This window comes from Buteo buteo, chromosome 3, assembly GCF_964188355.1.
Source record: "Buteo buteo chromosome 3, bButBut1.hap1.1, whole genome shotgun sequence".
Taxonomy (NCBI): domain Eukaryota; kingdom Metazoa; phylum Chordata; class Aves; order Accipitriformes; family Accipitridae; genus Buteo; species Buteo buteo.
This window is the reverse complement of record NC_134173.1, coordinates 19,611,509-19,626,092: the sequence shown is the minus strand read 5'-3', so window position 1 is coordinate 19,626,092 and position 14,584 is coordinate 19,611,509. Positions and strand designations below refer to the sequence as shown.

At 38.2% G+C, this 14,584-nt stretch overlaps 1 protein-coding gene across 2 annotated transcripts in view; it reads right to left on the bottom strand.

The window, feature by feature from the left end:
- Window positions 1-14,584, bottom strand: part of PIEZO2 (piezo type mechanosensitive ion channel component 2) — a 312,188-nt gene that overhangs the window by 42,145 nt on the left and 255,459 nt on the right. For both annotated transcript variants that reach the window (XM_075022962.1, XM_075022964.1), the window contains exons 30-35: window positions 12,798-12,957; window positions 10,239-10,328; window positions 7,520-7,641; window positions 6,643-6,714; window positions 2,654-2,757; window positions 493-591 (exon numbers count right to left, since the gene is read on the bottom strand). In XM_075022962.1, coding sequence (XP_074879063.1) covers window positions 493-591; window positions 2,654-2,757; window positions 6,643-6,714; window positions 7,520-7,641; window positions 10,239-10,328; window positions 12,798-12,957 — 647 coding nt within the window. The remainder of the gene's footprint in view (window positions 1-492; window positions 592-2,653; window positions 2,758-6,642; window positions 6,715-7,519; window positions 7,642-10,238; window positions 10,329-12,797; window positions 12,958-14,584) is intronic.

Sequence of the window (14,584 nt, the reverse complement as noted above, 5' to 3'; positions counted from 1 at the left end):
GTCACATATATGGAGTGTAAAATGATACACAGTGCTCAAAGGTAGGAAATGCTAAATGTATTCAAGGAAGACAAGAAAGAAGATGCACAAATCTTTTTCATGATGATGAAGGCCAGAAAAGTAGACCTAAAAGGGGCAGAATGTGCATTTTACAAAGGTTTTACCAACTTTCTGAGATCAATTACCACGGTGTCCCTAAGATACATGCAACCTGATGTGACCATCTTGTATAGCAGTATCAGAAGAAAATGAGAATTTGGGTCTGCATTTTCGCTCGGGGTTGCACTTAAAAAGAGATAGACCACATTTCTTGTGACTTGACCACTCTGAAAGTATGAAATGTATTGCATTTACTAGGAGTGAAGCTTTGGCTATCATTATTTTCTTCAATCATTCATATATGAGGAAAAATGCAGACGAGGAGAGAGGTATACATTACATCAGGAACTATGGGATGGGTCACATACTGAGCACTCACAAAACGTCAAGTACCTTTGCTGCTTTGATTAAATACTGAAGAATAGTTTTGGGTAGTTTAATGACAGACTTTGGCAAGGCTAAAATGGCTGAAGCAAATTTCCCAATAGCTCTCTATAAAGAAGGACAAAGCAAGAGCAATTAGTAGAAAACAAGAAAATATTAATAGAAAGTATCTACTGAATGATTGTATCTAGATTATTAAGAACAAATTTACATTCATAGACTCGAATATGAAAAAAGAGCACTTGTGACGTTCACAATAAAATTTCAATAACATGATTCTTAACTGCCTGTGTTCTCTAACAAATAAAATCTCCAAGTTAACCCTTGAAGTGACTATTGCACACAATTTACACTAAAAGAAAAATCAACAATTAAAAATAATTCTTTAGCAGACTCTACAACAAACAAGTTCACTTTGCTAGTATTTTTATTAAGACCATGTGCATGGTGATGGAGGGCAAATAAGGTATGATGACCAAATGATGAACAAGCTTTTCATAAACAAAACCAATTTTCTGTTCTATATAACTCCTGTCCTACATAAAGCCATCCAACATCTTCATGTTGCACATATTGCAGAACTGGCCACCTATACAGAATGTCTGACCAGATTTTTTAAATAAACAGATCCTCCATCCTCAGATTAATAGTTTCAGCATGGAGCTTTAGTAAGTAAGACCAAATGAACAAAATCCACAAAACCCAGAGTAAATGAAAGAATCTGATTAGGTTCTGACCTCAAGTTTAGAACTCTCTAAAATCTCAGTGCTTGGCACCAGCATATCTGAACAAAATGTTGTCACCAGTTTTTTAAAAAATCAGCAGAAACAAGAATGCAAACCTTCCTCTGTATCTGCATGAAAACCAGAAAGAAAAATGACCTAGAAATTCATGAGCCATTTTTATGGTCCAAGATGAGTTAAATGCAAAATATACAAAAAAAAATAGTGTAAATAGCAGAAAATAAAACTTATCACATTAATTTTCATCCAGATTTGTTTTGCCTTTTTTAAGGTCAGGAAAAAGTCTTTCCATGTCATTACCACATAGGCAGTTTAACAAATGTAATCAGTTGGTAATGTAATATAAGTATATAAACTAAAGGCACATTGTATCAATTAATTAAATAAAGTATTTCTTCTTGAAATTCACTCATGTTGTCTGAGAAGCTTTGTTTGAAAGCTGTTGGCATAAGGAATAGAAGAGCATGGAGGCAGTTTCTTGCTCTTGCTTGGGCTGGGCTTTCAGTAATGCACCAGTTCTGCAGTGATGTGAGCTTGCATGTCGATAGGAATACTCATCTGCAAAAAGCTACCCCTTTGCTTAAGCTTTAAAGTTACTGATCTGAAAAACTTCTGTGGTATTTCTGAAAATTTTCAGCAAGTAAAACTTTACTCTTATGAAGATTAAAGCAATCCTACATGCATGAGTAGTGCACTAACTTCTTCACCCAAGTTCTTCATTTAAGCCAGTGGATTCAATACCTGGTACTGTCTAACATCAACCAGTCTATATGCAGGAACCCAGTTAGGAAAATTCATCTATCTTTTTAACATTACAATATCCTCTTACTTCGACACAGTCTGTCACTTAAAATGCAAACATATTAGTTAACATTATCCTGAAAAAGAAAAGAGAGAAAGTGATGTGGTCTCCTTTTGTAATTTTAAATGTTAAGCTCTTTATAACCCAAGGATGTATTTCTCTGGTCCACTAGGATGAATAACAATAATTTTTTTTTTTAAGTAGGTATTCTTTTCTATGAAAAATCGCTTACTTTTGGGATCATTTCTTCATGGAATGATAACATGCACTCAGAAACAGAAAAACCACTGAAGCACTGTACAGCAGAGCCAGAGGCAAGTCAGCTTCCTCACTTGTCTTTATTGCAGTGCAGAAAAAATAAAGCTCAGATTCTTAACCTTTGTTTTTGTATTTTTGCTTTCTTCAGGCATAAGTGAATGAAGATATGATTTCACTACAGTTTCTGTAGGAATCTGGCAATGCTTAAAACAGGCAAACTTGCATTTTAAATTGGCAAGAAATTTCATTTCCAATACTTTTCAGGTCTACTTTAGATGTACTGGCTGCTTTAACATACGTGCCTGTGTTATGAAAAGCCTACATTTTTTTCCAGATGTCAACTAGAAAACAAATTACCATAAAGTACCTGAAAAGCAGATTTTTTTCGAGGCTCTTCCTCTTCTTTTTTCTCCTCTTCCTCTTCCTCTTCACTATCCGTCTCAAACAAATAATAATTTCCACTTCTGACCACTAAGTGAAACAAAATATTTTCTTATTTTTCTGAAAATTCTTTTCTCAACTGCCCCAAGACCTATGAACAGCCAGCCAGTCATTTAAAAATTCATAACCAGGAGAGGTGAAAACAGAGAAGAAGCAAGAGATGAAAAGGTCTCGGGCAATTTATCTGATGTTAGTCTGCAATACTTTGGGCATGAATGGGAACTATACAAGAACGAAGGAAAACATCACCATGAGAAGAAAATGTAAAGAAAAAGCTTGAAGTATATCAAGTTACTAGGTTACATTTTTTAGAAAAAAATGGCAGTTAAGTCTAAATTAACTGGGAACTAATGGTTATTTGAGGGAGTAAAAAAAGCCCAGCAGGTAAGTAAATGAATTTACATGAACAGTACCACTGGACAAAAAATACAGAACTTCTCTTTAAAATGCTGAGGCATCCTTTAAACTACAGAATGGGATGGTATTAGTCAATGCTTTCTTCAAACATTTAAGCTTTGATGAGGTAATGGAAAACCTTGGTTTGTTTAAAGCAAATCACTTGGATTCTATTAACGTGATCGCAAATGAGTTTCAATTTTTTGCCCATGGATTCAGAAAGATTCTGAAACCTTGATACAGTAAAGATGCACAGTGAATAAGCTAGGCCTTATATCCTTGAACAGAAGCAATGTTTTTATTTCTCAGATGGTAACAGGCCTACATGAATGAACAAGGGAAACAAAAGAAATGAAAAATAAGGTAATGAGCAAGAGAAAAATCAAAATCACAGCATTACATTCAGCAGTGAAAACTGGTAAATCATTTCCACATTTAAGCTGAGATATTTAAAGTAACAGTTACTTAGATGAAATGTCACACAATCTGGATATATGGAGCAATACATATTTATATTGAAAATGATATTTGACCCTCATTACAGGTTTCTGGAAAAGTAACAATTGCTTTAATTCAATCATACCTTGAATTTGACAGAGATCCTCTGTGCACAGATGACCACACATGACTATCATAGAAACCTCAGGGTAAGCACACTGTGAAATTTGCCAGAACTCTATTGGATCCAAACTTCAGCACCTAAAACTCCCTCACAGAGGGAATTTTGTGCCTCATGTGCCTGGTTATGACTTTTAACATCAATGCATGCTCTGCAGAGGGACAGAGAGTCCACTTCAGCAGTTCTAATTGCTGAACTGAGGTGAAAAGAAAGTTTGGAAATTTCTTGGATCAAGCAAATTAATTATTTGGTGTCGGGTCTTCTAAGAATGCCCATTTAAAGTGCATTAAAGAGATGAATGTATTTTAAGAGCCAGTAGTCTGCAGTTCTCTTTCACAAAAACGTATCTTGTAGTCAGCAACAGAAATTGTCCACACAGAAGATCAGCAGGATAAGGTCTGACATCTAAGGGAAACCTCCACTGCAGCACAGTTCCTTAAAGGCTCAGAGTAGCACCTGGTCAAACCTGGAACACCTGAGCTGGCAGAAAACAAATGTGCAATGATGCCCCTCCAGAACTTTTAGGTTAAAGTGTATCTGAGGGGACACTGTAATGTAGCAGTACATCTCTTTTACAACTAACAAGGGAGGTATGATTGAATAGCAATAATGCACTCTTGCACACATCAGAATGGAATAAGAAGTGTTTTAGTCACCAACAGGGATTACTAAAGACACCAAATTCTACTAGTAAGGCAATTCATGGCCAGACTGGACTTGGGGGACCCCTCTCCTACTGCAAAGTGTGACTTTCTGCTGAGAAAAGGGACTTGCAGGCTTTCCTTGTGGGATGAGCTGGAGGAGGCAGAAGGGGAGCCATGCAGGAGACGTCAGCATCCTCTCATAATCTGCTTGTGTCCAGAAGGAAAGAGCACCCCAGGGCAGCTGCAAGCACCATCCTTTGCACTACATCAGACACAACTCTGTGCCCCAGGAGAAGCTGAGGACCTTGAAGCATGTGGCCCTAACTCCTGCTGATCTTTGTGGGGCTCCCTAAGTAATCCACAAGCACAGGAGGAACCATACCTCCCTGCGAGGGAGAGTGTGAGTGAGTGTCAGTGAGGAAAGCCTCACTGATGTTTCCTATCTGTTCTACTCAGACCCAAATTCATGACTGTGTTTTAATTCCTATGATATACAAAATGAGGTATCTTTCTGTATAGTAAAATCATAACAAGTGGTATAAAAAATAACAATAAAAATCTAAATTAAATATCAGAATTGGCATGAAACTTCAAGCTTGAATGACTTCAATATATACATATATACAGGCACAGCCACAAACTCAGTTACTGAGATGAACACCCATGTGTAGCAGAATGCTGCAGTTATAGTACAGTGTTTCAAAAAGGACAGATGGGGAATATCAGTCTATTTCTAGTCTGTATGTCTGTGAACACTGAGTGTCAGGGCCACGTTTCAGTGAGTGTGGATGCAAGCGACATGGCAGGCAACCATGTTTGCAGGATCAGGGTCTGTGATGTTTCCCACAAGGTTTTGCATTATTGCAGTAAATAATTTCAAGAATGCTCACTGTTTAAATACCAAAATGCAAGTTGCCACCTAAGAACATTAAATAATGAGGGTGAAATAAGTAGAAGCCAAAGTCAATGTCTCTCTTTGAGCAGTTCTTCTTATTACAAAACCAGTGGTGAATAAACAAAAGACCATATCCCATTCCTTCAAAATCACCATAGCTTGAAATTCTACAGCAAAAACTCGCAAATTTTAGTTTTGATCTGTTTTGTCATTGTTGTTCTTAATGAAACTAAAGGGCAAGAAGTTTATTTTCATAAGACTTTTGAAAAGGGATAGGTCTCTCTAAAGTGGCAGTGTGCCCTTTAGAAAAATAAAGAGAGGCACAGTTTACTTGTGACTTGATAGAAATAAGCATACGACATTCTGTTTAACGCTGTTGGCAAATATATATGCTGGAGTTATAAATAAATACACACAGGTAAATGAAGCAGTATGTAGATGTGTAAGTGTTACTTGGAGTAACTCTTTTAAACTAAATGACCGGGCACAATATAGACATTCATATTTAACTCTGGTCAGTGCTATACCCTTGAATATTTTTTAAATCTTCAGAGGTTATTAAATACCTCATGTCTGAGTTCCTTCAACAAAGATCCAATAGAAGAGAGAGATTGCAGTCTACTCAGTTTTCTTGTTTTACCCAATCCACAACATAGGGAAGAACTGTATTGTATGTCTGGAGTGGGCTAAAACCAAACTAACTTATCATAATGCAACAATGGTATGAGCGATACAGGCTAATAATTTCTTGTGCACAAGGCTGAACAGATTTCTGCTGTCAGTTAAACACAAAAAAATGGAAATAACAACTGGCATCAACAGTACATTAAATTGTGATCAGAGATATTCAGCTGAGCTCTACAGAGCCTAGTCCTGGGAATAGTCTTGCTGCCTTACTGTGGTACTCAGATTTCCACAGCTGACAGTAGAATGACTGATGAACCATGAAAAAAGATGTATGATGTGTGTATATGAAAAAGAAATTATGACTGATCTTAGAATGCACTGGCAAACCTTCATCTTCAAATTTTTAAATATACTGTGCTTTGCAGTAGGGGGGAGTTAAGACTTTTGAGGCCAAAGTAAGATGCTTTTTGGTACATGTTTATCTGGTTTGATATTTTTCTAAGAATGCCCAAAGTATCATGAGCTAGCTATGCTTCCAACACACAGAAGTTCAAAACATGGTTAAACTCACTCCTTGAAGATTTGGAAAATCTTGTTTTGAAAAAAACAAGCCTTCTATCAAGTCACAATCATAAAATCAGGCATAAAACAAACAGGTCATGGGAATGCCTTCATTCTGGTCAAGGATATAAGGGTTAAATCCACATATTTGTAAGATGATTGAGAAAACCTACTGGAAGCATGATCAACCCAAGGCCGCCACCACAGCTTTTTTTTGCCCTTGGCTTTCTCTTTGTCTGCTTCTCCTAAAATAAAATATGTCCAAATATTAATTTTACAAAATGAGAAACATGCTTCTTACACTGATTAGTCATTTTTAATTTCTCTCAAAAGAGCTAAAATTTCATGAGCACTTCAGATGTTAGATCTACTGAACACATTCAATATTAAAATTATTCAGAAGCATGACCACTAAGCAGAAATACTCCGGTTTATGCAGCAGTTAAAACAGCATTCTACTCTAAAACAGCTAAAAAGTTCAGGTTTGTGTTTTAAAACACACAGTCACAGTTTAGTGTAATTTCAGGAGGAAAATATTTTCCCTCATCTCAAATCCCCTTACATTTCAGGCTCCAAAAAGTTTAAATCCAGTAAGTGCTGATCCCAAGTCAGTGCTAGAACTGTGGCACTAGATAGGTATCATTTTATCTGTTCCCATGTTTTAAACCACATTTAAAAGTACGAAACATTTCAGTGACTAAAAAAACCTCACAGCATCCAGAAAATGTTGCTGGAGAAATGTGACTGCTACCTATTTGTAACACTGTGGTTTATATATAATGACTTTGTTCAAAACAAACTTCTGCTGCTATTCAGCTCTTTGCCAACAACTGAAAATTAACCAAAAGTAACCTTACAGAAAACCATTTTCTCTAAACCTTCTTGCAGTACAAAAATCCCACATTTTTTTGGCTAAATCAAATTCCAAACTGGTACTGAGCTAACAACCTTGTTATATGATGACAGTTTTGAAGAACAATTTATCATTTGTCCATCTATTAGGTCCTTAGCGCTCAACCGCAGTTACGGTACAACAATAGCTAATGGTACCTTCGTCATCTTCTTCAGAAACCTTCCGAACCTCTGGCCCCTCTGAGGACTCCTGGGTCATGCTTAGCATCCTCTCTTTACCCTTTTTGTATTTTTGCTGCCTGGCTTTGATGCGATCCATTCTAGCAAAAGGAAGAATCTTATTAGATTGATGTCTTCACCCTTTCTGACCCACTCTGAAAAACAAGTGTTAAACACATCCATTCACACCCACGCACTCCAACATTTCTAATGGAAAGATACATTCCACACTGTCATTAACCCTGCCCTTAAACATAAGGAGTTAAATGGCTCTGAAGGGGCTGGCTGGAAGGGTCAAGCCTAGATGTTTGCCCACTGCTCAGTGAGAGCTGGGGTGCATGCTATCACATGAGTGTTTTACCTATTCCCCCTCAACTATCTCTTATCGTTTAAAAAGGAAAGAATTGTTGTCAGGAGCTACAACACAGCAAATGAAGCTCTGAGAAAAATGGACTTCTGCCTAATGCAGTGGTTTTCCTGAAATTTGCCACTCTGAACCAGGCATGTGGCTGTTCCTGCACTATTTGTGCTACGTCTTCACTCCTGAAGCTCCTTTGTCCCACGTATCTAGAAATGCAAAAGACTTAAACTGGTTCAGTTTTGTCCAGATGTAGGCAAGCCTTCAATTCTGCTTCTTGCAATCCTGTAGAGTTAGCACAATCTGGTCTTTTAAGACTTCTGTGTTTTCACAGTTTGAAAAATGGTAGTAAAAAAACCCTGAAATCAACAGGAGTAAGTTCTTTCAATACAACTGGATTAGAAGCAAATGATTCACTAACTTCAGTGATCAAAATGGACTTCAATACATTTATTAATCTGTCCATTTGTTAGGGAAGAACCACCCATTAGAGAGGAAAAAACTCTTTCATCTCAGCTAGTTGCTATTATTCAATAGATAATTAGATTTCTTTCCCTGTATCATTTATCTGCTCCTGAAGCGATGCTACATCAGTCAGGACAACTTGGTTGTTCAGAACTTCTGGCCATGCCCTTCATCCTAACCAGCCTAAATGGTATGAAATACTGATGCACATTATTGAATGAAATAAAACAAGCACCCTCTAATTTTGAAGCCAGACATCCTCCAAATACAAACTAGCGATTTTTAGAGAAACATACATCAGCTTTGGCATTATTGCAAGTAGTATCATCTCCTTGATCTTAAACTCTGCAGAACTAACAGAAATAAATGATTTCCAAGACAGGCACGTCCTGTCAATTGGGATAAGACTGACACAAGCACAGAGCAGCAACAGCAACAGCCCAATACATCACTGGGGGGAAACCCCAGGCACGCGGGTAGGGAGCCCGGTCCCTGCAGCCTGCTGATGCTTCTTCAATTATGCAGGCACGGAAGAAGCTGTCAGGTGCGGGCTTTGACATCTGGTTAGGAAGCAGTTACGGCTTTTAATGCATGGTGGTGGAGGAGCTTTGAAAGCTTTTTGCAATTAGTAAAGAAGCATGCTGGCTGCACCCAACAGAAAGCAGAGTGGCTTACTGGCTGTATAAACAGAAAGGATCTCCAGGCCAGTTAAGCTGAATGCAAATATCTTCAGTGAAGGTAAACATACATATTTTGCACTCAAGCACTAGCAGAAGAACCACAAATGAAACGGAAGCAACAGGCATCCAGAAAATTTTACCAGGAATACAGACACACAGAACAAAATCCTAATAATGGTGAAGTCAGTGAGAATATTGTCATCCATTGCAGCAGGGCCAGGATGCTACTCAGCTTCCTTAGCCCGTAGTGATTTCAGGCTATTTGGGTGGCTCTTAACTACAGCTTCCCCACCTAGGCCCTTTGCTGTTCCAATTTCTGGTTGTTTTTTTTTTTTAAATCCAGTTCCTGTGTCTCAGTCTCCTATTTTCTAACCATCTAGGCTTGCACTTTCAAGTGAGACAGGGTTAATATGGCACTTCTGATTAGTAATCTGCCTACCCTTTCATGAGTTTCATTGGGGATTTGCATTTGACTGTCCTACTCTTCTGAGAGATGGGGAGAGACAAATTGAGAGAACAGCAGGATAATTAGTGGAGGGAAAGAAAGAGGAAAAAAGATTCCCCCCCCTCCCCCCCATTTCATCTGCATTGCATGCATTCATACTACACAAAACAGGATAACCCAAAACTACAATTGAGCTGGACCTCTACCAAAGAAAAAACATAGCAGAGATACAGATCATCTCTTAAAGAGAAGACTGTATGGTCACGTTACTAGGTTACTCAGGTGTGGAACAGTTAAAAGCTGATTTTCTTAACCTGTCATCACTGGATTTCTAAGGTTTAGAAAAACCTTCAGAATAAGCAGGAGGGTTCACACCTTCTCTCTTGATTTACAGGAAACATCTGTTTCCATTACAATTTCAGGCTCACTGAGGAGCAGGTAAGTCAGTCCATTCCACTTTGATTCTTTATGTTAACCTCACAATCTTTGGTCCTAGAAATGTAATTCTATGTTTAAATGATTTAGATTCTGCTGTATGTTGTCTTTTTGGAAAAGATTACTCTAAAACTACATACTATTGGAATACCTAAGATCTCTGAATGCCCAGAGAGTAATTTTTGTAATTGCAAAATCACACTTCAAAACCTGATCAGCATTTCTATAAAAGAAGGTGCTAGATAAATACCAACAATCAGTGAAATACATGCACATATATGTGTGTATATATATAAAAATACATTAAATACATACTGTCTTTTCAGTTGATCCATTGATTTTTTTTCCTCTTCAATTCTTGCCTTTACAGCCTTGACAATTGTAGCCTGGAAAAGCTCAGCACCCCTACAGCAGAAATGGGGGCAGAAGAAAGGAAAAAAGGAAAGGAAACATTAAATGTTTCTAAGTTCCTTTATGCCAGCTAATCACAGAGAACTCTGTGTTCCTTCTGTACACGACTTCATCTGCATAAAACAAAACTAATCCAAGGCCTGAAAGAAACAATCAATTACTCCAGAATACTAATCTGTTTACAGTCAATCATTTCAAGATCTGGGCCCAAATACTGTGATCCCTATTCAGCCTGGAAGTCCCTCTAGCAGCTGTTCAAGGAATTCAGTTTCCAGTCCTCAAGGACACAGAACATGGGTGGGTTCAAGGCCGAGCTAGGACTTCTTGCACACCTCCAGGATTTGGTCTTTATAGTCATGTCAACGTTACAATCACCTTGTCCCTCTGCCTCAGCCCCCTGGAAGTTGTGAGCAAAGTCCAGCTTTATCCAGGGCCATGACGAGCATAGCTTCAGCTTCACTTTTACCCTCTGAACACTACAGTGCTTTCAATCTGATGACACAAATCCTTGAACAAGTTTCTGGTGTGCCGAAAGAATACAGCTTCTAACTTCATGTCATTAGAAATGTAATGGACTCATTGATTTGGATGTCCAGATCACACATCTTGGCTATTCTTCATTATTCACTCATCAGCTCTTGAAGACTGTCAAAGAGCCTCGAAGTCTCTCTCAAAGAAGTAGCATAGATTTAAAGCCTTTCTTTTGTCAGGAATTCAGTAAGAACAGCTATAGTTTCAGAAGTCTACTTCTAATTAATTTTTCAACCATGTTTTCTGTGAGATTATTCATTCTTCCATGTAATACGCAGGATAACCACAACTACATTTTTTTCAAAGGAATACAATCAAGACTAGGCATCATTATTGTCCCCAAGTACGGTAAAGTACAACAAAGAAGCACACGTTCTCCTTAGCAACTTGATCACACCTGAATTCTTAGGGATTATTGAAAACTGTCACTGGTTCCTCATTGCAATTGTTTGAATCACAATTTAATCTTATTTAGGCGAGGTATTTATTTTTCACAATATTAACTTTCACTAGAAGACAGGCTCAGACCATGCTGTCTGAATCCAAACCTGACCTTCTCCATTGTCCATGTAAAGTCAAAGCTTGGATTTTAGCCAAGGCAAGCAGCTAACTAAAAAAATTAATTATATCACTATATTTATATTACCCTCCTTCCTGTAATATCTCAGCACTTCCTGGTCATTAATACATTCATCTTTACAAAGCTCCTGACATAGGCCAGCACGTCTCCACTTCTGCTGCTGGAGAACTCAAGCGTGGGTAGGTTCAGTAACTTACCAAAAGACACAAAGCTGGAAGTAGGAACCAAACCTGTTTCTTTCAGCCCAGGCCAGCACCTTTTACATGAGCCTGCTCTCTCCTTCTGGATGCAAACTTTCCCATTTAGGAGGCATTTGGATACTCATGATTTTGCTTTGTGCTATTTTCACTGTGAACACAGCGTACAAAAAAGCTACAAAAAGGTGGTATCCAGCAGTCTTGGGCATCAGTGAAATTCACCCCAGAGCAAAAGTCTGAAGGACAATATGGGATGGAGGTATAAATCTTTTGGCAGCCCTGTTTACAGTGGTGAATTTTGTTCAGTATGGGCAGATATACATGTCCCCTTTTTAAAGTAATCCCTGGAGGGGGGAGAAGAGGAAGATAAAAAAATACTTCCTGTCAGGACACGCAAGTCAAATTTTGCCCTCAAACACAGACAGAAATCAATGTCCACATGTTTTTCAGGAAAAAAGAAAAATGCCACAATACCTTTAATCCAGTATTGACAAAAATAATTCCTTAGAAATCATACTGAAATTAAAACCATAATTTCATTCCTGATCTGCCTTCTTATTAAAAACCATGTGAATGGTTGTGCTAGTGACAGCTTTGAGCGGATGCTTGTGGGAAAGTGTAAATATCAGGCCCAAAGAGGGTGATACTTCCTTGCCACAGCTTGTCTGTGTGCAGTGATGTGACACTTCCCGACCGTCTTCCTGATGATCTTCCCAAGCCAGATGCCATAACTTTCCTGTATTTTTCCTCACGTAACGCTTTTGGAGTCGTGATTTGTAAGGCCCATTGTCTCAAACAGGCTCTGATAGCAGAGTGCTTTCTTTCCAAGGCTTAGAAACTCTGTCATTTGCTCTCATACATATTGATGTGGAGAGAATGCTGCAACACACACCAACTTTCACAGCTTTTAATAAGGGCTGTGAGAGCAGCAGATGCTGTTTGGTAGGAAAGATGGTTTAATTTCTATCAGGTTCTCAACTGATTTGTTTTCTCATGTGTGCTTTCTCAGAGTTGGGTTTGCAGTTATGAATTTAGCATGGATTGTTTAAACCAATGTTAAAGGACTATTTTGGTACTATCTATTGCAAACAAGTAAGTACTGTAGCCATGAGACACTTGAGCCGTTTCATTTAATTTTTTAAAACTTTATGTTACCTTGATGCTAGGATCTGAGAAGCTTTTATATCTGCAACCACATGCAGGAAGTAGTAACTCATGAAGACTCTCCTTTGCAGCAGCAGGAAAGCAAAACATATACTGTCCCAAATGATTCCTGCTTCTCCACTGGGCAGTTTACAATCTAGATTGTTGGTTGCTGGAAAAAGACACCAACAGCATAAGGACTGTTAAGTATTCTTTTATAATGTTTAACCAATTAAATAATCTTAGCCTTTAAAATTATTTGAATTGAGGTAATGTAATTAGATTTTTCTTAAGAAACCTGACATGCATTTCCATTTCAAGTACACTGTATTTCCTTTTACAGCAAACTGGAAAGCTTCCAGCAATGTGATATCCCATGAAAACTGAGAATTCACTGAAAGTGAGCCATTTGCAAATGAATTCACCCTATCCTAACAAGTACTTGAAAACAAAGAATGGGAAAAAAGTATTTTTTGTTAGCCTGAAATATTTGATTTCAGTATTTCCTAAAATGGCATGTTTCAATTTTTTTTCACTTCAAAGTGACATTCTGTCTCATTGTTCTATTAAGAACACTATCAACATGAGAAAGAAGCGTTTTATTTTTTGACAAAATAATTTTTTGATTGCCACCATCTAATATTTTTATTTTTCCTCTCCACAACTCAGTTGAATGTTTCTTTCCATTGCATAAGAGAAAAAATATTTGAAACCACAAAACTGCTTCCTTTGGGGTAGGAGAAGACAGGCAGAGAGGAAATCCCATTCCTCCAACCTCCAGCTTTTGGCTTGGGCTATTTCTTTCTTTCTCTTTCTTTCTTTCTTTGTTTCTTTCTTTCTTCTCTAAAAGACAGTTCTCTTGGGGATATTAAAAAATTAAAACTGGGTTTTGTGGAGCTAGACTATAAACTAAGTAGCCTATGCTGCCCTACAGAATGGAGTAGAAGGACTCAAGGGACAGACTCTGGCTCGAAGCTGGCTTTACAATCAAGTAAGCCAGTCTAATAGGTCTGGAGGGTCAGGCTCCAAGAGCATCAAAGCCTGCTGTGCCCATCCCATGGGGAGACAGAAACCTGTGTCTAAGTTTCTGTTGCTGCTCAAAAAGTTTTGGATAATACAAGAACTACTGAGAAGCATTTATCTTGTGAATTTGCCTCTTCATATTTCCTTTCTTTTCCCCTACTCCCCACTTATCTATTAGGATCAGACATGAAGACAGTAATTCAGAACTTTGCTGGCGACTCACTAGGATGAAATTGTTCTTTAAATTCAGCAAAAGACACAGAAAAAAATCAGGTGTTTTCAAACCATCAATACAGGGTGTCAAGACAAAGTGGAGCCAAATTAATAGCTCACTGAGAGGTGAAGTGTCTTGCTCTCCGTAATTCATTCCTGCCTTCTCTCACTTCCATCCATGTACACTATCCACTCCCTCCCTGTTATCACCACAAACACGAGACTAACTGTAAAAAAAAAATTGCCCAAACTCACTATGACTGCAAAAAATTACCACTTTTATGCTGACTTAGCCTCTTGCCATTTCAGTGAGCTGAACTGGTTTACCCTTTGAGGAACTGAACGTAAGACCTGGCACACAGGGAGGAATGGGAGTCTGCAGCTGGGAGAAGGTGCCCTCTCCTTGCAGTGATGGTGAGTGACATTTTAGCTCAAGTTGTACAGTGAAACTGTACCTGCACACACAAGGAAACTGGGTTAAGCGCTGGTATCACCCAATTGTCCATTTACAGCAAATGCCGGTTGTGGGTGTGTGTGGGGGGGGTTGATAGCTCTCTCAGTAT